The following is a 27,515-nucleotide window of genomic DNA, read 5'->3' on the forward strand; positions in this document are numbered from 1 at the left end:
AGAAACCGACACAGCCAAGAGGAGCCCAAGGAGACATGACAACTAAATGTAATGGGGGATCCTGCATGGGATCCAGGAACAGAAAAAGGATATCAGGTAACAACAGAAAAAGGAATCAAAATAACTATGGACATTAATGAATAAATATTGGTACATTGGTATACCGTTGTTATACCATTGTTATATCAATGTACCAATATTTATTCATTAATTGTAATAAATGTACTGTACTAACACAAGATAATAATAGGGAAAACTGTGCAAGGGCAGAGGGTAATATGGGAATTCTCTGTACTGTCTGCTCAGTTTTTCTGTAAACCTAAAGCTATTCTAAAAAAGAAAGTCTATATATATTAAAAAAAAAAAAAAAAGAATCTGAAGGTCAGAGATGGAAGAAGTCAGAGACTCTCTCTCCTGCTGGCTTTGCATAAGCAAGCTTCCATGAGTCCTACAGCTGCAGAAAATGAATTCTGCCAACAGCATCATGATCTTGGAAGAGAACCCTGGCCTTAGATGAGACCCCAGCCCTGGCTGACACCTAGACTGCAGTTTTGTGAGATCCTGAGCAGAGAACACAGTTAAGCCTGCCTGGAATTCTGATTCAGGGAAACTGTGAGATAACAAATGTTTGTTTTAAGTTGCTTTAAAAAAAGCAACCCAAACCAATAAACACATCATAAAGTAGTAGATGTGCTGCAGAAAATTAATTAAAATGTAGAGAGTGACTGGGTAGGTTTGTTAAATGGAGTAGTCCAGAAAGCCCTCTCTGAGGCAGTGACTTTTCGGCTGGAATCTGAATCCTAAAGGAGCCAGTCATGAGGTGTTGGCAGGGAAAGCACTGTGAGCAAAGATATAGGGTCACTCCAGGGCCTTGAAGTGAAACTGTGTGTTCCGGGAGAGCAGCAGCTGGTGTGGCTGGAGTGACTGGTGTGGCTGGAGTGATGTGTGTGTAGGGAAAAGAATAGGAAAGGAGGTGGGGGAGGTAGAATGAGCCAGATTACATACGGTTTCCACCACGGACTGAATGTCTGTGTGCCCCCAAATTCCTATGTTGAAATGCTACCCCCCGAGATGATGGTATTAAGTGGAGGGGCCTTGGGGAGGTGAAGGTCATGAGGGTGGTGCCCTCAGGAATGGCATTAGTGACCTTACAAAAGAAGCCCCAGAGAGCTCCCTTGACCCTGCCACCATATGAGAACACACAAGAAGGTACCATCCATGACATCTATGAACCAGAAAGCAGGTTCTCACCAGATGCCGAATCTTCCAGTTCCTTGACCTTGGACTTCCCAGCCTCCCGAACAGCGAGAAATAAATTTCTGTTTTTATAAGCCACCCAGTCTCTGGTATTTTGTTACAGCAGCCCAAGCTAACTGAGAGAGCTTCTAAAGAAGGTTAAGGAAGTTGAATTTTAAGTGTAAGCTTTTGGAGCATTGGTGGTAGGTGAGTATTTGATTTATAGCTTCAAAAATATTATGCCAACTGCCCTAGGAAGGACTGACTGCCAGGTGCCAGAGTCTAGATAGGAGGTTCCAGCATTAGTCTAGGTGGAAGCTCCGGGCAGAGATGACTGATGCCTGCCAAGAGTGTGGGAGGACGGGGACATGCGAGGGGGTACTGAGGGGGTGGGGCATGGGTGTTGGATGTTCATACCCATCTTTTAGATCTGTGTCCATGAAGTGGCTCTAGGTTTGCCCGGCAAGTGAATTACAAGTAATCGTAGGAGTCAGATGCTCCCTTACCACGCTGTCCATCCCCCCGTGTCATCCTGTCCCTGTGCCTCTAAATCCCACTGATGATTCATCTAGACGCTTGTTTCTGGCAGCTGCACCCGAATGCTGTCGTGCCGTCTGGGCTACATCGTCCCCTGGAGGCCCTGCCAAAGGGGAAACGGGATCCCACCCACCACCCCCAGCCTCCTGGCCCAACGGAGCTGCCATACTGAATGAATTGCCTCTTCTGGGTTGAGCGTTCATTAAACAACTCATTGCTAGTCATCTCCCGAGGTGTGGGGTGCCCTCTCTTTAACCCCAGAAATAGTTAAATCCGGAAGAGAAGTGTGGGCCACCCCACTTCATGTGGGAATAAGAAGAGGTTGTGAATAGAGCTCTTCTGTTTGTATTTTGGCCTTGGTTCGGTTCATCTAAAGTCAACTGCAGTTCCATCTTCAGACCTGACTTTACATTTTCCTTCTCCACTCTTGCCGACCCCTTCTTTTCCACCTGCTCACCGCACCTGGCCGGCTCGGCAGCACTGCAGTGGTTGGTCCCCATCACCTTTCTCCCTTGCTGCCCAATCTAACCCCTTGGGCACTAGTCTGTGCTCAGTTACACGTGCCTGAAATGACAGTCTGGGTGACAGCTAAGGCCGTGGGACCTTTCGGTCACAAACACCAGCGTCTGAGTGACTGACGGCTTTGCCGTGTTCATGAGGTGGCTGTCGCAGGTAGCTGACTCTCCAAGCCCCTCAACAGGTCAGCCCTAGACAATGAACTCCTGGAGGACAGGGACCGGTCGGGCTCTGGGAGGGGTTGATGCTGACATGTCTCTTTTTGACACACAGGGTTCTACAGGACAGGCCTTCAGTCCTGGGTTGACACCCCTCCCCCTCAGCAGCTTCCTGTGCTGAGCAGGGACAGGGAGGCACAGCTTCTGCACGGAGCCTGCTCCCTCCCTAGCTCTGAACGAAACCAAACTCATGGCGTCAGCAGGCAGCAGCTGCTCTGGGTAGCCCCCTGCGGCTGTGTCTGGCCTCCTTGAAAAGGGCACTAATTTGAAAAGGAAGAGGGTGCCCTCCTCCCCCAGAGCTTTATCTTCTCCAAAAGATCAGGGTTCAAGGGATCAGCTCTTAGTGGCTCTGTCCTTGTTCCTCTCCTATTGGGGCCTCTCTGATGGTACCCATGAGATGTGTGGACACCACTTCCCTCCCCAGCCCCTTTGGCCAGAGGACAATTCTACCTGTGGACAAGGTAATGAAGCTCCAGGGTGGGTGGGGTGGCTCTACTCCAGGCAGGACAATGCTCCCATCAGCAAGAAACAAGCCTTAGGACAGCAGCTTCCCCAAAGCTCTTCTGGATGCTAACATTTTATCATGAACTATGGTTTTTCCATTAAAAATAAGAAAGGGAGTGCCACAGGTGCTGGGAAAGCAGGTTTAGCTGGGACCCTCAGTGGTCAGGGCTCATATGGGCCTCCATAGCAATAACTGAAGCCCTGTGACAGCACTTCCCTCTGATGCTGCCTAAGGATTTAAGGAGTAGTCATGGGGAGGGGGGAGGGGGGAGTCGGGGGAAGGAAGGAAACAAATCACGGGAGGATGCCCAACTGGTTCATCCCCAGAACCATAACATTTCAGAGCTGGAGGGAACTTTTAAAGGTCATCTATTGCCTCAGCTCTCACCCCTTACTGCACATCAGGGTCACCCCCAGAAGTTCAGCTTGAATCAGTCTGGGCGGGGCCCCAGCACCACTACTTTTAAAAGCCCTGTAGGTGATTCGACTGTGCAGTGATTATAATCACTAAGCAGGTAGAAGGGAAGCAATGCCCTCCCTCATTCCCCTGTAGGGAGAGGCCTCAGGTCCCTAGTCCAGCCCAAGGGCTTTCAACTGGCATCCCTAGAGCCCTCGGCTTCTGGGTGGAGCCTTAGCGAATAGGGGGCAGGGCTCCAGGCACCCTCCCGTCCCCCACTGTCTGCCCCAAACCCTCTTCTGGGAGAGTTCCCGCCCAGGATCTCAGGTGAGTGGGAAGTGTCCCAGGGACGCCCTCCCCCCCCGCCCCTTTCAAGTCACAGTGATGTGTGGCCTTGCCTGGAAAGATCAGTGGGCCCATCTCTCTGTCTTTCTCTGAAGCTGTCAGAGTTGGAAGGCCCAGCACCTGGGCAGGATGTGAGCTGAGCGCTGGCCTGGAGAGCAAACCGTGCAAGGAGGTGGGAATACCTTGGAAGAGGCGAGATGAAAGAGTGTCTGCTCCCAGGGCTCCCGGATTCCTGCTCTGCCCAAGGCCTGTTTGCTCAGCTTTTCTCGGATTCCTGGGAGGCCTTTCTAGAGCCTTAGAAAAGCCCGTTTTACTGGAGCCCATCTCTGTGCAACCATAAGAGTCTTAGAGAGAACACTCACTACAAACAGAGCCACTCCACTTTTATCTTTTCACATTTCAGGGTCCATGGAAGATTTTGACTGGAAGGTGGAAATGAAAAAGATTCTGTGCTGCTAACACCAAGTATGGAAATCCTGGGCCACGTGTGACCCTTGCTTCAGTGAGGACACCTGGGCGTGGAAAGCGTGGGGGGGGGCTGGTTTTGTGGGCCCCTGTCTCAGCGGGAGACCAGAAGGAGAGGTGAGGGAGCCGCCCGTGCCCCTCCCTCCCCAGCCTCTGCCCTAAGTGCCAGCGTGGGACCCACAGGGAGGTGGTGCTGGGCGGGGACAGTCGACTGTGATGGCAGAGAATAGAGAATTTGGGAGGCACGGGGTGTCTGTGCTTCGGGGGAGCACGGATATATGGTCAGGCACCAAGTGGAACCCTGCCGTTCTCCTCCGCCTCTCCTAACCCACAGCTCACTAGCCCCCAGATCTCTGCGTCCACCTAGAAGGTCAGTCACCTCCTTTCTCCAGCTGGACCCACTCCTCCACCTCCCGCCCCTGCTCAGAGACCCCGAGTCAGGCCATTACACGGTGTCTGCCATCTAACTGACACTGGTTTCCATGCATGGGACTCAATGTCCTTTTTAACCATCCATATTTCTAATTCCCTCTGTCCAAGCCCAATTCCTCCTCTTCCTAACTCCATGCAAGTCATCCATCCACTTCTCTCCTAGGAGTGTACTGTGATGGGTATACCCACAGTTAGCTTTGACTTTAGACTGAGATTCAAACCAGAAGACCAAAAAGCATTTCTCAGCTCTTCAGGAAGAAAAGAGGCACGTGTAGATCATGGATTAACTTTTACTTCCCATGGTCCTGAACCTATTCCCTCAAAGCTATACAGTTCTGCATATATACAACCCTTTATAAGGACGGGATTTGTTCTAGGGCCATGACAGTAACAGATGGTAAGGGAGACAGGTGGCAGGTCTAGCCCTGTCCTACAACATTTAGAGCCTCGTTTGGAAACAGGAGCAGCATTGAGACCCATAAATCCAGGGGAAAAGTAGGCTTTAGAAGGGGAAACTGCCCAGGTGGGACCTGCCGCCACCCCAAAGTATAGCTTGTATAGTATGTGCATAAAACGCCTGAGAATCTCCTAGGTTCACGCGCACCTCGGACCTGACACCTCTCCCAATGCCATTGCCACAGTCTCTCCCACGCCAGGTGGGCAGAGCCCCGACGGCAAGGACCAGCAGTGGTGAGTGGCTAAGAGCAGTGCAACACATGCTTGTTGGATGCGTGAGTGAACGCACCCCCACCGAACCTGGGCCTTCGTCCGCGTGCCCACCAGCTGTTCTCTCGGAATCCCGGTAACCAGGACCTCCCGCCCCACAGCCCCAGGCCTTACCTCCCATGAGGAAGAGAAGCCCGGCCACATACTGCATGAGGCCTCGGTCCCAGCAGCAGCCCAGCACGCCGACGATCCAGCCGAAGAGGATGATGGCCACCGCCATGCCCATGAAGCCGGCCGTCATCCTGCGCAGGTCTGCGGGGAAGCAGGCGGGGAACAGTTAGCACTGGAGCCCAGAACGCAGGGTCCAGAGCACCCCAGCCCTGGGCAAGGGGGAGGAGGCCGGGCACCGCAGGGGCAGGGAGGCAACCTGCCCTTTGCAGGCAGGTTGGCACGACCGAGCTTCCTTTGCAGAGGACAGAGCCCCCGATGGTGACTGCATCCTCACATGCAAACACACGCCCGGATGGCTTGGTCCGTAAGCACAGGGAGAGATCATCAGCGTAACAGCTGTCATTTCTTCCGCGTCTCCTTTGTGCTGGGCACAGCACTGTTCTTCCCAAGCATCTCTCTCAACCTTCTAAGATAGGTACTGTTTTATCCCTCTCTGAAAAATGGAGCAAGTCGCTGAAAGCCGTACAGTGAGTGGTAGGACAGGGCATCAAACCCAGATCTGTGTGGCTCCCGGGCCCTAACCCAGCATTACTCACCTCTTGGGGTGGTGAGAACCGGACAAATGGGCCGTTAGAGCTGGGCTGGGTCTTGGCAGTCTGGCTGTACCTGCCAAGGACTCCCTCCCTTCCCTCCAGGGTTTGCTGGTCTCCTAGGAGGTCAGGTGTGAGGAGGAGGCTCCAGATAGCATCTCTTTCCTCCTCCTCCAGCCCGGTCCCCAGGGGCTCAGCTCGCCCGGCATGTGGGGTGGCAGGGGGGGCGCCATGCTTCCTGCTCTAAGACTGAGCCCCCCAGGAGGCCTTCTCAGGTCAGTCCAGCTGTCCGGATCAGGCCCTTCTGCACTCCACACCCCACTGACCTGCCAGACAAAGCCTGGCATGGGCACAGCGGGGAGGAGGGCCATCTGGAATGACAGTATTTTTAGCAGAAGGGAGAGGGCCGAGCTGTTGCCATGTCTCAGCCTCACGCAGCATCGTGGCTTCCTTCTGCTCCAGCCCCACCCTCCGGCCCATCCCCCACCTCACCTCACCTCACCCCACCCCACTTCACCCCCCTGGCCTCACACTCCTTCCCTGGAACTCAGCCTTCTTACCTCCTCCTGGGTAACACCCCGACGGGTCTCCACACAGGAGCCATTTGTCTGGGCCTCTGCCGTAGGGAATGGGGGGTGGGGATTGCAGAGCAGCCTGGAGACTCCCTGGGCGTTCCCTTGTCTTGGAGGAAGGGAGGGAGTATATGGGTGTGTGTGGGGGGTGGGGACCAGACAGCAAACTACATCAGCCCCCCACCCATCCACGCAAGCATGGATGGTCTGTTCTCATCCCCAGGAAACGAACACCCAGGTTTCTGTGGGGAGCACCTAACAGGCGTCACACCCCCTCTGTACCTCGCGCTCATACCTGTCACCCCGTCCATGGAGCAAACAGAGGCTATCTGGCACGGTTTGGCTTGAGACCTCCCACCCTCCCTGCCCACCCCTCCCCACCCGGGAGATGCATGTGGTCCACACTCCTTGTCCTGACACTGAAGATCAGACACTGGCAGCCCCCTCCCCACCTGCGCAGGGAGGAAGCTGGTTGGAGGGTGGGGAGGCGAACAGCAGCTGAGCCTTCCCCTGATGAGGAGGGACCTGACAGGGCCCGGTCACAGAGGTAGAAATCCACAGAGAGCCACGAGTAGGTTCCTGCTTTACTGAGTTCTCCTTGGTCCTTCCCACTCCTGCTGACCCGAGAGTGCCTGCCCCAGTCAGGGAGCAGCCACACCCATTGCCGTCATCTCCGTGAACTGCCAAGGATGCCTAATTATCAGGCCACACTGTGCCTATTGCTCAGATCGCTAAACATGCCAGAGGGAACTTGGCTGAGAGCGTGTTAGATCCCAGCACTCAAACGTGCGCCAGGCTTCCTGAGCGGGCTCCTCGCTCAGGCATCCGCAGTGGCTTGAAATAAGAGAGGAATGTTCCTGCCAGTTGAGCCAGTACCACTTTTCTTCTGTGGTCATCCCGGCCACTCCATCTCCCCATGGCCACCAGCCTTAATCCCTTAATTCTTTCTTCCTTTGCTATGGCAACAGACTCTAAGGAGCCGGCTCTGGGCTGCCTCCTTGGCGGAAAAGGGTCCCCTCTTGAATCCATTTGGACTGCTTCCTGGAAATGGGATACTCTGTGCTACGGGTGCTCCATCCACTCTCCACTGTAGTCAAGGGCTAGGAGTTGATGGGAATGGGAAAAGAGAGGCCAGGGTATTTTCAGTCTAAAGGAGATTTATATCCCCTTAAGCAGGTTAGGAAATTCCTCTTCTATGCCCCCACAAAACCAACGGTTCTCTTTTCAGTAACTGGAGGGTTTCTAGGAAAAATCTTGGCCCCTCTGGCAGCACTAGAGAGGACAATCCTGCGGAAGCCACAGAGCCCCTTCCTGCCACACTTGGCTGGTACTGGCCCCTGGGCTGTGCAGACCCAAGGGAGCACAGGTACTGCCTGGGGGACTGAACAGAGAATGAGCCCCCTAAGGTGTGAGTGCTTGGGCCAGGGATGGAGAAGTGGGCTGAGCAGGAAAAGGGGAAAGCAAATCATTAAAAGAGGGAAGGGTACTGTCGTTGGTGGATAAAGGCAAAGTGCTTTACTTAGAAGAAAACAGAGCAAAAGGCAGAAAGGGAAATAGAATAATTCCTCTTCCAAAAGTCCCGAGACAGATAACAGTCATCTGTGTCCCAGGTCAGGGAGAGCTGTGCCTCCAACACAGACAAGGTGCACTCTGCTGTCTCCCAGAGGCTTTGTCAACACAAGCTGAGGGTCATGCTAAGCTGCTGATCTGGAAAGAAGGATGAAAACCAGGCCTGAGTATTTTCACCAGTGGCATACCCTGGAGGGCATTCACCATCACCCTGTGAGCCTGATTTTGCTAGAGCCACACATGTTCAGCTGGTTATTTTGCCCTTAGACCCACATGGTAACTCAGGGCAGCTGCAGCAACAACTTGTAGGTAGGACAAGAAATATTCCTAATTTACAGGATTTAAAGACGTTAAATAATTTATTGACCAACAGTCTCAAACTAGGGAACTAAAGACATGGAGTGAGTTGGGTTATTGAGCCGTGTGGGAAAATAAAATTAATAACGTAATTAATGTATCTAGCATTTCTTCCTCCCAAATAAAGCCAGGATTATAGTTTCAAGATTTTTTTTTTAAAGACAAATCCACACGGAAGGAGAAACTAGGAAAGGAGTCGGCAGCGACAGAAGATTGGAAACCGCAAAGCTGAGAGACAGTGTAACTGCTCCAGCAGACCTGCTGAGCTAAGGCAGAGCCAGCAGGGGGGACGCTGAAAACCATCCTGCCAGATCCCCAGCAGGCTCAGGGACTGGCAACAACACCACCTCTGGATCAGGAAGTTAAGCAGAGGGGAGGGAGATAAAACAAGGATTTGGTACAAGATGCTTGAGCTGGAACTAGAATCCTAGCTCCCCTCACCCACTCCACACCTCTGGGAGATACCATCCCCTTTCCCCACCCCCAGGGTGGAGCGGGAGGACTGAGGACTAGGGGTCGACAAGCTCAGGAGAGGACTGGCTGACACAGCTGAGGGTCATTACACACAGGGTAAGTAAGCGCCTGTGCACACAGAGCGTGTTGAATGCTTACCCTTGAGACCCCAGACCTCTTCTGCCTGGCTGAAGACACGGATTGCTCTGCCTTTGCCCTACAGCCTGGAAGCTGGGAGAGACCTTTCTGGTGATGACCAGCACGAGAGAAGGTATCTAGACGCACTGCCACTGTGTGCGGCGGGCGGAGGCATAAGCGGCCCCTGCAACCATCTACAGTGAAGCTTCCCATTTGTAAGCCCGCCCCCCACTCAGGGCTTCCAGGCAGCCCCAAATACCTGAGAAAAGCTATAAGCTGGGAGAAAAAGAACTTGGGGAAACAAACCGCAGGAAAAAGAAACAATCATTAAAAATTATTGTTGGGAAATGCAAATCAAAACCACAATGAGGTATCACCTCACACCTGTCAGAATGTCCATCATGAAAAAGACCACGAATAACAAATGTTGGTGAGGATGTGGAGAAAAGGGAACCTTTGTACACTGTTGGTGAGAATGTAAATTTGTGCAGCCACTGTGGAAAACAGTATGGCGTTTTCTCATAAAACTAAAAATAGAACTACCCTATGACCCAGCAATTCTACTCCTGGGTATATATCCGAAAAAACCAAAAACACTGATTTGAAAAGATACATGCACCCCAATGTTCATAGCAGCATTTTTACAATTGCCACGATATGGAAGCAACCTAAATGTTCATCAACAGATGAATGGATAAAGAAAATGTGATGCATATATTTATACACACACACGTATACAATGGCATGCTACTCAGTGTTCTATAAAAAATAACAAAATTTTGCCTTTTGCAGCAACATGGATGGACTTGGAAGGCTTTATGCTTAGTGAAACAAGCCAGAGAGAGAAAGACAAATACTGGAATAATATCATTTATATGTGGAATCTAAGAAAATACAATAAACTAGTGAATATAACAAAAAAGAAGCAGACTCATAGACACAGAACAAACTAGTGCTGACCAGTGGCAGGGTTGGGGGTGGGAGAAACAAACTACTGGGTATAAGATGAGCTCAAGGATGTATTGTACGACATGGGGAATATAGCCAGTATTTCATAACAACTGTAGATAGAAAGCAACCTTTAAAAACTGTTTAAAATTTTTTAAAAATAATTTAAAAAATTATTATTAATATCCCCAAGAGACAAGAGAAGAAACATAGCTTGCTTCCATGAATTAAGAACAGGATACTATTGGGGACTTTCCTGGTGGCACAGTGGTTAAGAATCCACCTGCCAATGCAGGGGACACGGGTTCAATCCCTGGTCCAGGAAGATTCCACATGCTGCGGAGCAACCAAGCCTGTGCGCCACAACTACTGAGCCTGCACTCTAGAGCCCACAAGCCACAACTATTGAGCCCACATGCCACAACTACTGAAGCCCATGTGCCTAGAGCCTGTGTTCCACAACAAGAGAAGCCACTGCAATGAGAAACCCGCACACCACAATGAAGAGCAGCCCCCGCTTACCACAACTAGAGAAAGCCCATGTGCCGTAACGAAGACCCAACGCAGCCGATAAATAAATAAATAAATAAATAAATAAATAAATAAAATATATTAAAAAAATAAAAAAATAAAGACAGTCACAAAAAAATATATTATTAAAAAAAAAAGGATGCTATTGAAAAGAACTCTCTGAAGAACAAAATAACACCATATAATAGCAGAATCAAAATCACTGAAATTTATATTATAAAATCAATTCTAACTTATGGATTAACCGTCCTGTCTTGGTCCAAAAGATTCAGGAGTCTTACAAAATGTGCACAGTATAACAGGATAAAAATAATCAATAAGGAAATGAAGGAAAAAGATAAAGAAATAAAAGATGAAGCCAGATATCACATTCACACAAAAAATTTGGTCCATGAGGTCCTTAGAAAGGTTATTACAGTCGCCATATTTGGGTTTCAGGCATTAGATATTATTTTCATTATCTTTAAATCTTTGTTACTTTTTATTTGCATTTGAGAAAATCCCAAAAGCCCCTCTGCCTATGGAATGACCCACACAGAGATGGCCCCATTCCTGCCCATCTACATTATCCTATGTGTCCATTTTATTTCTTTAGGAGTAAGAAACTGCCTTTTTTACTCTTTGTGATTGTTCACTGTGCCCACAGCAGCACTTTGCACCCAGGAATTTCCATAGCTTGTACAGTTAACCCTTAAACAATGGGGGGGGGGGTTGGGGCGCCAACCCCCCCACACAGTGGAAAATCACGTGTAACTTATAGTCGGCCCCCTGCACACTTAGCTTCTCTGACTCTGCGATGCTGCATCCATGGGTTCAGTCGACAGGCATCTTGTGCTGCTGTCGTACGTTCTCTCGAAACACACCTGCAAATAAGTGGACCCACATCGCTCAAACCTGCGTCGTTCCAGGCTCAACTGTTATTTCTTTCCCCATCTTTCCCTGCCTTTTTGTAGAAAGAAGGAAGGAAGGAAAGGAAAAGGAAAAGGAAAAAGAAAAGGAAAAGGAAAACCTAACTCATCTATCTGAAGCCTTGGGAAAATACTATGCAGGGTCATCCTAAGAATAATCCCCTCGGACAGAACTTAGAACGCTGAGTTGGACTCTGCAGGCAAAAGCTGAGATAAAGAAAAATCTTCTCATGAATTGTGCTGGGTTGGAGTCCCATATCTGTATCCCACAACCCTAATGTTTGACATTCTAATGTTTAGAATGAAAACGTACATTCTAAACTTTTTAGAAAAAGAATTTAGTTTAGCGCAGTGGAAAGGAGTGGGCAGAAGGGGGTTGATGATGAGGGTGGTGGAGGAAGCAAGGCCAGGAGAACCATTAAATAGAACCAGCAAAAGGAGTTCTCCCTCGCGGAAAAATTTTGATTTTGAAGTTTACACTCCTATTAACATTTAAATGGAAAGGTACTGCTTGCAGCTCTATACCGGAAACCAGGATATCTGCATTTAAATAAACACCACTCACAGAAGGAAAATATATATGGGCTCTGAATATCTTTCTACTTGCTCTTGAAAGACGTTGTACAAAAAAATTGATGAGGATTGGAATTTTTTTCTCATTAAAAAAAGAGAAATGGTGAGGGTACGTATGGGGTAGACCTTGCTGTGCCAGTGAAGACAGGAGATGGGGCGGGCAGACGCTATAGTAACGGTCCAGGGTCAAGAGCGTGGCGAAACCAACAAGGTCATGGTCCTCTTCTGCTGGCCACACGGGCACCTCTGAATGATATGAGCACTGCCTTGACTACAAGGATGGAAGGGTGTCAGCTGCCCTGGGAGCTGGACGTGCATTCCCAAGTGAATCAGTCCCTTTGGGGTGCAAAGTCACGAGAACGGGAGGATACGGTAAGCTGATGAGGACAGAACTCAGTGTTTTTGCCCCAAGGGATCAGTCTGGAAAGTAAGAAGTGGAGAAAGATAGCGGGTAATGAACACGTTAGCTGCGAGATCAACTCAGGACAAACCGATTCACAGGGGAAAGAATATTCCAGGAGCCAATTACTGCACAGCAGCCATCTCCGAAGGAAGTGGGGGTTTTGATTCTGGATAACCATACAGAGATTCAACAGGTGGGGATGAAAGCATGGGTTCTGGGAACCAGGCTGCCCTGGTTCAAATCCTGGCTCTGCCATGCACGGGCTGTGTGAACTTGAGCAAGTTAGTCCTTCTCTCTGGATCTCAGTTTCCATATCTATAAGTAGAGATTATGACCATACCTACCTCAAAGGGTTATTAAGCGGATTACATAAATTAAGATGTATAAACTGCTTAGACTAGTACCTGGCACAAAGCTAGAGCTAGTGTAAATAGAAATTTAAATCACTGAAAGTGGTCCTTTTTTTTTTTTTATCATGGACCACATCTCTTGCATATGTTGTACATGAGCATACAAGAGCTGAGCGGCATGTTGGGGTTAGTCCCTAATTAAGGATTTGGTACCCAGAGGGAAGAGGCTTCTGGGATCTGTTCTTGCACCTCTCAGTTACCAGGAGAGGCTGAGGTGAAGGGTTTATATTTGTTTGTTAATATTGAGATGCATCTACCCTAGAGTGTCGAGGCTTCTTATCCTCGGGGGATCAAAACAGCTGGAGGCCACGGCAGTTAATAGCAGAGGTGCCGGGGGCCGTAGAGGCTGCTTGAAATCTGGGCTCTAGCAGAGAGCACTGTACTGATCTAGAAGGAAGAGGCATGGGGCAAGGCCTTAACTCTTCAGTGATCTAGTTAATTAACACTGAAACAGAGAAGTAGCTCGCAAGTCTGGAATAGGAACCTATGTTGATGTCTTCCTTGTATACATAATGAAAAGGTTTTGCCTATGGCTTTCATGCAGAGTGTAAATTGGTTCAGCATTGTAATGAAGCTATGTTTGTGAAACCATTTTTTTGGGAAAACAAAATAGTTCTTGGGTTTCCATAAGAAAGTGCCCTCCGCCCATCCCTGTGTCTCCATCCTTCCCCAAGAGCCCCGTGCTCCGGTCATGACAAACTGCAGTTCTCTGAAAGGCTTGGCACTTTCCTCCCTCTTTCCTTGATGGCACTGTGCTCTCTGCCAACGCGGCTGCCCACACATTCCACCTGGCAAGCTTCTCACCATCCTTAAAATTTCCCTAAAAAGTAAACATCTGAGAGGCGTCCAGGGTGCTTTAGCCGACACTGGCGTCCAGTGCTTGAGGTTCCTGTAGGACTTGGTTGATAATCAGTCCTTGAGCATTTACCACGTCTTACTATAATTATTATGTATTCCTTCCTCCAACAAATGCGAGCTTGTTCAGGGCTATGGTCGTGTCTGGTTGGTCTTTCCAGCCCCCAGCGCGTTGCCTGGCATAAGCAGGTACTCAATAAATGTTTCCTAAATGAGATCAGCATCCAACCCTGTAACGATTACTAAAACTGTGTGCACCGTGGACTAAGGCGGCGTGAGGAGGATGTGCTTACCCAATTCAACCCACTTCAGTGATTCAAATGTCATTGTGACTTGAAGCTAACATCTCTCTCCTCCAATCTTATTTTTAAAAGCCAGCATTAACTATTGCTTAGCAATTCAACGCAGCTTTTTTTTATAGTATACACAAAGAAAACAACAACATGGGTTCAGGTTCCAGATCACGCAGAGCCATGTGACGTGGGGGCTCCTTCCTATAAAGTTGAATGAGCACATGTGATACACCACAGATTACGATCCCAACAGACCTTTCGGTGCTGCCTAGCCCTCCTCCCCCAAGTCAGGAAGAGATCGTGGGGGAAGGTAGAAATGAGACGTGGTTTCTGGGTCAGAAGACGGGCTTGAAGCTTCCTGCTCCTCAACCCTACCTCCGGATCAGAGGGCTGCCATAAATAGGGACATTATGTGATGCTGCCGTATACAAATCACATCCATTGTCAAGACAAGGGAAGGCAAATTGCAAAATTTGTACTTGCCTGATGAAAGAAAGCTAGGTCAGCAGCTAAAGCGAGTGCCTGGAGAGAAGAAAGAAGGGGAAAAAAACCCCAGAACTGAGAGGCAGAGTCCCAAACCGTAAAAACCTCAAGAATGACTCCCTTCTCCCTGCTGCCACACTGCTGAGCCGACGACAGAAACTGCAGACAGGAGTGATGAGAAGGAAACTGCAGCTCAGCCAACCAGATACACCCACTGGGTGCCCAGGTCTCTGTCCTCGGGGGTCTTCCTGCTGGGAGCGATGAGCTGGACCAGTACCATCGTTCTTCCACCCACGAGAAGCTCCCATCTTGCCTCCTCTAGATCACGTGTCACTGACAGCTGCTCTGAGTGCGGAGGACAGAAATCTGGGTGGCAAGACTGTGTCCCCAGAGAGTCTCCACAAAGCGATGAGAAGATGGGAGCTTTAAGACACATGGACACCTTAGAGAGTACCATGCTTTCCAGAAATGTGTTGCAGGCCCCTCAGAATTGGTTGATGGCAGAGACTTTGAAAGGCCTGGGGAAGGCAAGATAAACAGGAATGAACATTTATTGTGTAATTACTACATGCAGGCGCTCTGTGCTGGGCAATTTACACAGGACACGCCCGTGAAGCCTCCCGGGGGCTCTAGAAGGGAGATGCTATTTATCTCATGTTGTAGACTTAGAAATGGAGACAGTGCAATTTTAGTTGATCAAGGTCACACAGCCAGTCAGAGGCAGGCCTGGGAACCTCTGTCTGCCCATGCCCTTCCCAGTCCTCAATCCTTTCCAGATTCCATGCCGCTTCAAACCCCAGAAGAGAATTTAACATTCAATAAAATCTAATGGAGTATTATTCAGCTATTAAAATTACTCTTTTGAAGAATGTCAATGACAAGGGAAAAGTTCATAACAGAATATTAAATGAAAAATAATGCACAAGCCTATCTATTCCATATGTCCCCTAGGCTGCAGGTATACACACATGCACCCTTGTGTGTACACCCACGTGGGAGAAGCGAGGGAGAAAGTACCCCAAATGCTAGCAGGGAGCCTTTCTGGGCTGTGATGTTTGTTCTTCTCTACAATGAGAATGTATTTAACAATCAAACATTGAGTTCTCTGGGAGATGTGAGCTTTATTGTTTTTTTAAAGTTCTAAGTACAGATGATTGAGGCAAACTGAACTGATAGAAGACGCCGATCTCAGGCCTGGCCTCAGGCTCCTTCTCACGAGTACCCCTTTGTAAAGATACACTGCCACTAACTGGTTTCTGTAGTCTTTTTAACAGTGAAAGCAAAAGATGCGCCAGGCTCCTCTTTGGCCAACAGCGTGTACTGTGGAAATACTTGCCATCGGAGGGCAGTGCTTCCTTTACCCAGCAGCTCCAGCTCAGGCCGGCACGGGAATGCAGCTCTAAGATGTCACGGCCCTCCGCTGCCACTCTTTCTGCGTGGGATGCTTTCCGTGAGGTGTGGGAGGCCCCTCAGTACTCTCTCTCTATCCCATGCGTTAGGGACTAGGCACTTTGCGGATACCCTGGAACCTCAGACGACTCCCATGAATGTCTCTATAGCAATCTTCTCACCCCCAAGTGTCCCTCCGCTAATGAGATTCCCAGGCACAAACACAGCAATTTCTGTTTCAACAGCACAATGGTGTAGAAACAAACCAAACACTGAACTTGATATCAGAAGACCTGCCTTTGAGTCCCAGGTCTCCACATCCTGGCTGGACTGCATCGTACAGGTCACACCAAACTCTTAGTTCTGAGGCCTCAGAACGATACACAGAGGACAGCAATGGAGAACAGAACAGTGGGTGGCAAGCCCCTGCTATCTCCGCGCCTTCTCCAGCCATGTGGGCCATACGGCCGCATGTGGGGGCCGAGCACTTGAAATTGCCATCAAGCACCTGAGCTGAGACGTCTGTGTGTGAAATACACAGCAGCTGCCAAAGACGTAGTATGAGTTTTCATCACATATCGCCATATTTTTATACTGATCACATGTTGATGTGACAGGATTTTGGATATACTAGGTTAGATTAAATATATTATTAAAATTAGTGTTATTGTTTCTTTTTACTTATTTAATGGGGCTAGTAGAACATTTTATTTTTTTTTAAAGATTTATTTTATTATTTATTTATTTCTGGCTGCATTGGGTCTTCACTGCTGCACACAGGCTTTCTCTCTAGTGGGGGCTACATTTTGTTGTGATGCATGGGCTTCTCATTGCGGTGGCTTCTCTTGTTGCAGAGCACGGGCTCTAGGCATGTGGGCTCAGTAGTTGTGGCTCGAGGGCTCCAGAGCGCAGGCTCAGTAGGTGTGGCACACGGGCCTAGCTGCTCTGTGGTATGTGGGATCTTCCTGGACCAGGAATCAAACCTGTGTCCTCTGCATTGGCAGGCGGATTCTTAACCACTGGGCCACCAGGGAAGCCCTAGCAGAACATTTTAAACTGGATTACGGTTTGCATTTCAATGGACAGCACTTTCTGAAGAGAAGGGTAAGACATTGGGGCAGAACCTGCTACAAGGGTTTTGCAACTTGTAGTGTATTCTCCACCTTCAGTTTACACATAGAAGGAAATTAGGGGGCAGAGATTGAACAGCAAGTTTTCTTAGAAAAGAGTCAGCAGAGAGCTGTATGTTTCCCTTCCCCCCATGGGAGCTTCCCCACTCTTACTGCCAGCACCACCTCTTCAAGCCAAGGAAAGGGCCCTTGAGAGAACCATTTGGAGAGCAGCACACAGATGCCCAATTGTTTAGAGGATACAGGGGATGGTACCTACCCGTGGCCCAAAAAAATGAGGCAAGAAGCTTGTCAGAGTTGCCTATGGAAGCAAAGACAAAGCTACGCACCCAGAGTCTGGCTGGGGAGGGATCTTGTGCTTTCTCCACGGGCCAAGAGGATGCCAACGAAGACTAACAATTCCTAGAAAAGACGCAGCCCAAGAGCGTCGCCTGGTAGGGTGTGATGACTACAACGGAGTCCCTACGGGGGGAGAGGGGAGCACCAAAATTGGGGGCCGAGGAGGGATTGGGACCAGGTCAGCTGCACTGCCCACACCAGGAGACAATGATGTGTGGTCAGTTACTGAGAAGCTTTTCCAAAGGAATCATAAAGGTGTCCTGCAGGAGATGGAGCAGCATTTGGGCCGTGCTCCACGCAGGGCGCCAACAGACAGCAGCGCCGCCAGGCAAACAAGACCCCATGGGCCTTTTACCCGTCCTTCTCCCAACCCCCCCCCCCCCCAACCCTAGAGGAAGCAGAAGTAGCAGGGCTAAAGGGGAGCGGGCGGAACGATGCTGAAGAAGGAGCAGAACAGACCGTCTCTCTTACTGCAGGTTTCCAGGAGGGGGTTAAGCCCATGCACTGGGGAAGGGAGAAGATTTAAACCAGATATAAGACTGACATTCTGATGCTAGATCCAACTCAGATGGTCATATCTACAAATGACAGTTTACTAATACCTGAAGGTGACCCAAAGAACCTGTGGGATCTCCTACAGATGTCAGCTTAGGAACGGGAGATCAGACATAATGGACTAAAAAGATTGTAGCGAGAATAAAAGTTGTAGTTGCAGCCTTTTCAATGAATTGGTTAAACAGGATCTTATACAAGTCATATCTGAAACAAGGATGGTGATAATGATGGTAATAATATAGCCAGCATTTCTTAGGTACCAGGCATGTCCTAAGCACTGCCTGTACATTACCACATTTAACCTTCCCAACCAACTGATGAGTTTATAACACTCCTTTATTGATGACATAATAAGTAACTTGCCCTAAGTCAGGCAGCTTGGAAGGAGGAGACTCCAAAACCCAGGCTTTTAATCACTGTGCTCCACAGTCTCCTGAAGTCACTGCCCAAATGAGAGCTGTGACGAGAGCCCTGTGTAAACTGTAAAGTGGTACCACAAATACCGGTGATCATTTCTATCCACTGGCAGGCTACAAGGCAGAGGAACAAACACGATGGACCCAGTGGGCGTTACTGGTATCATATAACATGTGTCAAGCAGTTCCGGGGCACACTGGTCACTACCAACAACATGGGAGATACAAGACAATCGCTTCTTCCCCTCCCCCCGCCTTCCCCAAACCTTTAAATTTGCAATTCTGGCAAGTTTTACTTTCTAATTTAGAAGCATGATAATGAAGGGCCTGAGAAGCATGTGCTTACCTCTGCCCACATACAAGCAGAGAGGTTTTCCAAAGCCCATGTGCATGGGCTGGCAGGAACAGGCAGCGTGGCAGGAGAAAGGGTGATTGGAGTACTGAGGACCACGAAATCGTCGGTTAGCACTGCCCTGGGCAACAGGAGATCTGGCCTTTGACCCCCTGCTACTGTTCTGTTACCTTAGGTAAGTTCTGTAATTTCAGGGTTCCTCTACTTTCTGAAATGGGGGTAATATACCTTTCCTGCCTGGAGGTTTGGGGGTAGACCAGATGATTCTGCTCTAGCAGTTGTGATTCTCAGCCCCACTTCTGCAATATGCCAACCTGTCTTTAGCTCAAGAGATGGAGCACAGTTCAAAAATAAAGGGTGAGGGACTTCCCTGGTGGTGCAGTGGTTAAGAATCCGCCTGCCGATACAGGGGACACGGGTTCGAGCCCTGGGCCAGGAAGATCCCACGTGCCACAATGCAACTAAGCCAGTGGGCCACAACTACTGAGCCTGTGTGCTGCAACTACTGAAGCCTGTGCACCTAGAGCTGGTGCTCATCAACAAGAGAAGCCACTGCAATGAGAAGCCATCGCAATGAGAAGCCCACACATTGCAACAACAAGTAGCCCCTGCTCGCCACAACTAGAGAAAGACTGAGTGCAGCAACGAAGACCCAACACAGCCAAAAATAAAAATAAATAAACAAATTTTTTTTTTTAAAAGGGTGTATTACTAAAACACTAAGACTACATCCTGGAGCTGCTGCCTTCCCCCTACTCTGGGTCTCTCCCTGGTAAGGGGATGCTCCGTAGTGACCGATGGTGAGCGAGTGAACTCAGATGCCCTCTCTTTCCCCCTCCTCCGTGGCTCTCCTGCTTGCTTATGGAGGCTATCTGTGATCCAGGCTTCTTTGGCAGATGGTTAAAATCACTCAAATAAAGATCTTGCCAAGAAAAGGGCCTCTGTAAGGAAACTACAATTACATCGTACCCTCCACTTAAAAACAATTTGTCAACAGAAATTCCCTCTTTGGGGTCAACTTACACTCATCTATTCATTAATTGCATGTCTAGGAAGCAGCAGCTATGTCCGACAACAAAACGGGGTCCCTGCTTTCATGAAATGTGCTTTCCAGGGAGAGAGACAAACAAATTCCATGTACGCACACGTATCACACTGTGACAGGTGGTGATAGATGCTACGATGAAAAATAAAGCAGGTAACAGGGATGAAATGTAATGGGGTGGAAGTGGGGGAGTTCCCAATTAATAGAGGGAGTTAGAAATGCTCTTAATAAAGTGACACTTAAGCAGATACCTGAGGAAGTGAGGGAGCAGACACGTGGCTATCTGGACGAAAAGCATTCCAGGAAGAGGCACTAATAGGAGCGAAAGCACCAAGGCAGGAATTAGCTTAGCACATCTGAGGAGCAACAGGGAGACTCCATATGCTACAGAATCCTGTATGATATTTTTCTCTTCACAGTTATTAGTGTAACATGCTGACTTAGAGCCACATGATAAATCCTAATGATCGTTTGGAAACAAAGAAGTACTTGGTATAATCAGCTAAGGTCTCTTGGAACTTAGGGGGAAAAAAAGCAGTAGAATTGATAGGAACTGGTGACTGATTAAATGTAAGAGATGAAGGAGAGTGAGACATCACTGATGACTCCCAGGTCTCTGGCTTGGATGAAGGTGAAAATGATGTCACTGACCCAGATACAGAGTAAAAGAAGACGCAGGGAGTGTTGTTCCCCTGTCTGAATTCAGTTTTATTTTTATTCATTTTTTTGGAGGGGGATGGGAGATGGAATGGGAGGAGAAGAGAGGAAGCTAACTTCAGTTTGTTTAGTGTTTATTACCAGACATCTAATTGGAGATGTCCCTTATGGCACTTCTCATAAAAGGGAGAAGAAACAGAGGCCAAGGACAGAATTTGAACGTCAATGTTTAAGGGATGAGAAGAAGAAAAGAGGAGTGGAATGGATGCCCGAGAAGGGCAGGGCGAAATCCAGCGTGAGGGCCGCAAGGGAGGGAAAGGAAGCAAGCTTTCAATGATGACTAGTGATGCTGTGATCAAATGAGACCCAAAGTCATAAAACAGCCAGCAAAAGCTTGCTGAGCCCCAACTGTGCTCCAGGCATGCATCAGCCACAGGGCCACTGCAATTCCCAAGACTGGCATGGGCTCTTCCACACACACTAGACGTACAACTAGGAGGTCCTTGTGACCTTGGCACGGGCTCCTTGACTGGAAGTCAACCTCACTGAGTTACTAGGAATGAATGGGAGGTAAAAGTCACTCTTCAATACTCTGCTTTCAAGTAGCCTGACTCTAGAGAAGTGGAGGGAAACAGAGAGACACTCAGGACTGAAGGTGGAGTGAAGAGGACTTTTCTTTTTCTAGTCTGTAAGACTTGAGTGTATTTCTATGCAGAGGAGAAAGCATTAGCAGAGAGGATGAACCCGAAGATACCAGAGGCAACACGCTTTCACATGCACTGGGCTCAAACGCAGGCAAGTCCCTGATTCCCCTAGACAGACGAGGGCAGCAGAGCCTGGTGGTGAGAAACCCTGAGTCTGGGGATCAGACTATCTGGGCTTGAATTCCAGATCTACTACTTACTAGCCATGTGACCTTCACGGCTCCATGCTTCAGTTTCCCCAGTTGCGAGCAGGGATCATAACAGTTATCCTCAAAGTCTGTTATGAGGATTATATTTTTATATCACTTAGAGGCTGGCACAAAGTGCTATGTAAGTGCTGGGAAAGTAAGGCCTAGGGACAGGCACACTATGTACACATACACGTGCACGTCCAGTGGAAGGAGTGATTTACGAGAGAAGCAAGAGGGGATGAAGCCTGGTAGATGGGAGGAGGGTTAGAAAGCGGGCGAGTACACAGATGAGTATGTACCTTTCCTCTTCCAAAACCACGCAGGGCTCAGCTCAGACCCCCATCGTCTCTGAAACTCTCTTGGGTGGTTCTTCCCAGAATGACGTATTCGGTAGGAAGTACCCAGCATGGAGCACATCTGTGTGCCGACCTCTTACTTAGGGCACATTCATCCAGGTGCTGAGTCATTATTTGTTCACCATCCGCAGAGCTCCATCACTCATCCAGGTATTGTTCTACGAAGATGAGTAAGACACCAGCCCTTCCCTCAAGAAGCTGTCACTCCAGAAAGCCTTGGGTCTTCTCTCCTGCTGCCTGCCATGTCTGGTGTGGTCATTCAATCACGTAGAAACTGGGCAGCATCATTTCTTCTCTGTGTCTCTCATAGCATCTAATACGTAGCAGGAGCTCTAAACCCCCACGGGATGAAGGAATGAATGTCTCTTCCATTCTGTAGGTACCCGAATGAGTAGGAGTCCACAGTGTCTCCCAGAAGATCAGTTATCAAGGGAGAAAGGAGCTGACACTTATTGGTCTCTCACTACGCGCAGGCACTGTTGACAGCACACCGCTCACTTGGAGGCAGTTGATGAGAAAAGCCTTTTCTACTCCTTTTGTTGCAAAGTGATGCCTAATGGCTTCATTTTTATGTTTTCAAATGTTGTCCATTATGTATGGTTTGCTTTCTATGCTTGAAGTGTCTCACGTGACTGGAAACATTTTTCATGCTTCATGTGCAGTCAGTCGCTTTTGGATTTTGCCGGTGTTTGGCTGTTGGGTCTTTTGTTAAGTAAATGCTTGTTATGTACTTTGCGTCTGGTTCTGCAAGAGAAGAGCAAGCCCACCCCTCTGGCCCCGTGTGCACTCTCTCTCCCTCTGCCCTCAACGTTACCTTTGTTCTGTGGCAGCCAATCAAAGCCTGTTCCAGCAAGGTGCATATTAACAAGGCCAGGGTCATTGGCAGATAAGTGAAAACCAGAACCAAACAGGAAACATTGGGCAAAAACATTTATTTTTCAGTTCTTCCAAGGGAACTAGTGTGTTTGATTTACCTCCAAGTTAGAAAAAAAAAAAAAGGATCGTGGATTTTTTTTAAGCATGATAGGTAAAATACTTAAGGCAAGATGTTTATATATTGATAGCCAATCTTTGCCACCCCTTCAATGACTTCTAAAGGAACGAGAACCAAGCTGTGTAGCCTACACTAGCTCATCAGGTCTTTACACTTCCTGTATCCTCCCACCCAGCAGCACAGAGCAATTCTCAAGTTCAAAATTCATTGTGACCTTCTGGGGACGCTCTCCTTGGCACTGGAAACGGGAAAAAAAGAGTCAGGGCCTTCTGGGTTTGTAGGCTTTGGATGCAGGCGTGGGGGGAACACTCCCCTGGACCCTAGGCTGGAACTCTTGGGTCTGTGGGTAGAACGAACTCTACAAGCAGAGTCACCTAGACGTTCTTGAGCAGGTTAAAAACAAAGAACTCGTTGTCTTGCCTCCTTAGAAGGCTCTAGAGAACACAGGGCAAGAAGACTTAAGGTTTTAGAATCGGAAGGAGGTTGAAACCTGGCTCCTTCAGGCTCTGGGACCTTATGACCCACCAAAGAATGTAAAGAGAGTATTCCTCTTTATTGTAAAGTTAGAGTTTATCTGAATTTATATTAAACTGTACTCAGGCCGCATTCCACTATACCCATAACCTGCATGAATGAGAACCAGCAATAAACGTCCCCTACTCTGATGTCTACACAGAGGTGCAGACCTTTCCCCTGGATACCTTGGCCAGGGTGGTCCGCCCGTGCTTCTCATTCTGAATGTCTAACACCCAATCCCTCATTGCCACTGTCAAAGGGCTCCTCCTCTGCTGATGCCAACGACATCCCCATCCTCGCAACCAGCTGTCCCCCACACCCCAGCAGCACTGTGAATCCCCCTCCTTCTTTTGCCACCATCACTTCTGACCTGTTACCAAGCTCCCCAGATTTTGCTTCCAAGATAAGGAAGCCACGTTATTCCGGCCTCCATCCCCACTGCCTCTGCCCGGCCTGCCCTCCTTCCCCCGCCCCTGGTGCAGTCAAATGGGCCTGAACGCCGTCATTAGGGCTAACATCTTGCTCCATAACTCCTGGCCCCACGACCTTCAGCAAGTCTCAATTTCCCCATCTCGAAGGACTGGGGATAAAACGAGAGAAGTTGCATGAAATGCGCGCATAGCATCCGGCGCCGAGCAGGAGCCCAGTGAGCAGCAGTTCTCTGCCTCCTTTCCGATCTGCTCCCCGGAGTCCTTCCTCCCAGGATTTCTCTGCTCCAATCTGTTTCACGCTCTGCTGCCAGATTAACTCTTCTAAAGCAAAACCCACTCTCTCACCTCCGCGCTCAAAGCCCTGCGTTACTCCCCACTGTGAGAGTCCACACTGAGGGTGGAGTTTTAGGCCCTTCTTATCTGACCCTCATTATCAGCACAATCTCTTTCCTGTCTTCTCTCCTTCGCGCGCTCTGTGCTGTGGCCGCCTGGATGGCGGACGCCTCTCCGAGATCGCTCCCTGCTCTCCCAGGCTCTTCCCTTTCCTGATGCTGGAGAGATGGCACCGGCTCCACGTCTCTGTGTCCAGTTCTGACCCATCCAACTCAGCTCCACTCTGAACCCTTCGGAGAGTCTTCCCGATACTTGATTCGTGGCAAAAGCCAAAATAAATAAAAACACACGCATGTAACTTACCCAACGTTTTGCACTCTGCAGGGATCATTTAATTGTCAAAGTTAAATAATGTTTATGTTAAGAAGATGCCATTACTAAGTATATAAATATAAATTTACAGTAGCTTAGTGCATTTGTGGGTGTGGGGGGATAAACATAGATAAAAGCTAGACGCTAGCTTTCTGTATAGAGATTTCCATATTTCTAGACAGTAAATTAGTTTGAGAAATAAAAGTCATTTGTAGATATTCTCTAGTGAAGTATTAATTTCCGAATGTTAGAAGCTGACCAAACACATCCTTCTATGTGAGAAGTGTATCGCAGACATTAAAAACCCCACTGTGAAAACTGAGAACAACTTAGACTATCCCAATAACTGGGAAATAGTTAAATAAACTATGGTATGCTCACATTAGGGGTTATTATACAGCCATAAAAATGATGTTTTTGAATAAATTAAATGATGTTGAAAAAAAGCAAGATACGAAATTGTATATTCTGTCTGCTCCCAGACATATAATCATAATGATTATAGTCGCAAATAATAATAATAAGCAAGAAAAAAAAAAAAAGGAGGAAAATATACCAAAAGGCTAATTGTGCAGAAAGAAGATTAAGGTTGATTTTTATATTCTTCTTTACCCTTTTCTGTGGTTTCCAAATTCTCGATAATAAGCATGTGTTGCTTTTACAATCAAAGAGAAAAATATTCAAAGCGTGATTCAGAAACAAATACAGCAGCAAACAAATGACTTTGGGCTTAGATGAGGTAACCTAAGAATAGAGGAAGTTCAAGCAGCTCTTTCAGTATCCTCTCGCCAGAGGCTGTCTCCCTTTGGACGCATTTGGTCTCCACAGCCTGATCATAAAGGTTTCGTCATCAACCGTCTCTGGACCAAATACTGTGACCAGATGCGCACTAAATACTCTCAATGACTTTACTTACAGGCAAGATGACCTGAGGATGCCAGGCAAAGGAGCCAAGGTCTAGCAAAAGAACAGACTTTTTTTTTTCTGTAACATCTCTGTCCACCATTGACAACACTTACTGGTAGAAGTCATTTTATTTATTGAACTTTTCAAATTCTTAAGACAATTATGCATCCCTGTACTAAGCAATCTTGCTGTAGGTCTCTTTCAAGAATCAGAACATACATAGGAATCTCTGAAAGAAGCGGCAGTATGACTTGAAATGATTATAGATTGATGGACACGTGCTATGATGGGGGCGGGAAAAACACTGTGATATGAAATCAGTTTTCTACATACAAGTAGAAATAAGAAATGTATTTGTGCCCTGAAGAGTAAGTATATCAGCTGTAAAATCCTGAATATCAGACAGAGGATGAGGACAGCAGAAAACTGCTTTGAACTTGGTACCATACTTGGCACATAGAGAGCGCTCAAGAAATATTCTTGGTTGACCCACTGGCAATTTTTGTAACGTGAAAGATCATCAGGACGTGGCAGTTGAGTGCTACCATCTGTGCTTCTTTGCGACTTTATGAAGCTGAGTGTTCCTCCAAAGATCTCAAGAGAGCAAAAGAGTTCACCAATTACAGGGATGCTTTTTCATTAAGAGTGGAAATGTTGAATCTTGAGACTCAGAAGAGTCTAGAGTCAGACTGCCTAGGTTTAAGCATTGGCTCTTGCCAGCTGTGCAACTCTGGTCGTCTCTCAGCCTCAGTTTCCCCACCTGTAAAATGGGGTTAACAACGACAGTGCCTCCCTCAGAATCTGAGGGTTAGAGGGAATCATGCATGCCATATTAGATGCTCCACGAAAGCAAACTATTTGGGGCACTGGACACTGGTTGAGCTTGACTCTGAATTCCACTGAACACTCCACATTGCTGGCAAAGCAGTTTCTTTCTACTCCCTCATCTAAATCTGTCCAAATACTCTTTTGCAAACGGCTTCGATAAAATAAAACCCAACATTTTCCAGAAGCCAAATGCAGAGGTTAAGTGAAAGTTTTTTTGTCAATAAACAGCGTGAATCTTGTCAACCAACTCACACTGCTGCGAATCTCTTGGGTCCATGATTCAGAAGTGGAAATGTAAGAGAAGCCCAGCTGCTTCTGCACTTGCCTTAATTCAAAAGCCTGGGGCACATTTAGAGCAGGTTGTTGGACAATTTCCATTGGAATGAGGTTGATTCAGAGCATCCAAACATTAGTCAGATTTTATACCTCGTCTCTGTCTTCCCCACTCTCATCCTTAGGGTCTGACACTGTGCCTTGCTTCCTAATAAGGCCAGCACATTTCTGGCACTTACCATGGGCTGAATAAAGCACTGTCCTAAAAACTCTGCATGTATTAAGTCATTCAATCGTCATAACAACCTGATGCTTTGGAGATGACTCAGAGGGACACCCTGCCCAATGGGGGTCACTTCCTACTGAAAAGATGGCAAGCTGCCTCAAACAGATCCTCGTTGGAGATACAGGGATGTGAGGGGCATGCAGAAAGCGCAGGTCACTCAAGCTGGAAATCCCAAACCACGGAGTCGCTGTTGCCATAGAGCCCAGTCTTGGAAGCACTGGGACCCACAGAAGGGGTGGAGTTAAGGACATGCACCCCGCCCACCCCCCCACCACATCCCCAATTCATTTCCCTGTTTCTTTGCAACAAAAGCCTGTCAGGAAAGACAACCTGAGCTTGCCTCTTTGCAGAGACATGAGGGACACGCACCAATAAAATCCACAAGAGCCAAGAGAGGCTAGATTCTGAAAGTTCAGCGGCTGGTTGAGCCACGTGTAAGAAACATGTCGACCACTTTACATTAAACTCAATGAGTGAGTTTGCCCTGATTGTTCTCTTCAGCGCTGAGCACTGTGCCTCCCACACAGGCCCCAGGGATGTGCTGAGTAAATGGATAAGTTGTCTGAGTTCTACTTCTAAATTGAATACACCAAGCACCATCATTTTGTGAACAACTCAAATCATACATAATACATTTTTATGTCCCAAAGCTGAGAAAGTGTCTTTGAATCAATAAATGGGGCTTTCAAAAAAGTTACTTTTATATTTTTCTTTTCCCACAGGTGTTCATTTTGTGCTTTAAAGATGTTTTCATGGTGGTTCCCTCCTACCCCCCCATCTCTTAAAATTGTGTTTATACATAACAGAAAGTTTACCATGTAAACTGTTTTTAAGTGTATGGTGTGGTGATATTAAGCACATCCACACTGTTG

At 48.0% G+C, this 27,515-nt stretch overlaps 1 protein-coding gene across 2 annotated transcripts in view; it reads right to left on the bottom strand.

Annotated features, from left to right (window-relative positions):
- Positions 1-27,515, bottom strand: part of TMEM178B (transmembrane protein 178B) — a 344,208-nt gene that overhangs the window by 26,772 nt on the left and 289,921 nt on the right. The window contains exons 1-2 of one of the 2 annotated variants that reach the window (XR_009053348.1): positions 6,638-6,856; positions 5,491-5,628 (exon numbers count right to left, since the gene is read on the bottom strand). Coding sequence is in view for 1 of the 2 variants with exons in the window: in XM_057733437.1 (XP_057589420.1) it covers positions 5,491-5,628 (138 nt within the window). In the remaining variant the exon portion in view is untranslated. Of the gene's footprint in view, positions 1-5,490; positions 5,629-6,637; positions 6,857-27,515 lie in introns of those variants that run through there. The other variant, XM_057733437.1, reaches the window with a different exon arrangement.

The sequence above is a fragment of the Hippopotamus amphibius genome, chromosome 4 (genome assembly GCF_030028045.1).
Source record: "Hippopotamus amphibius kiboko isolate mHipAmp2 chromosome 4, mHipAmp2.hap2, whole genome shotgun sequence".
Taxonomy (NCBI): domain Eukaryota; kingdom Metazoa; phylum Chordata; class Mammalia; order Artiodactyla; family Hippopotamidae; genus Hippopotamus; species Hippopotamus amphibius.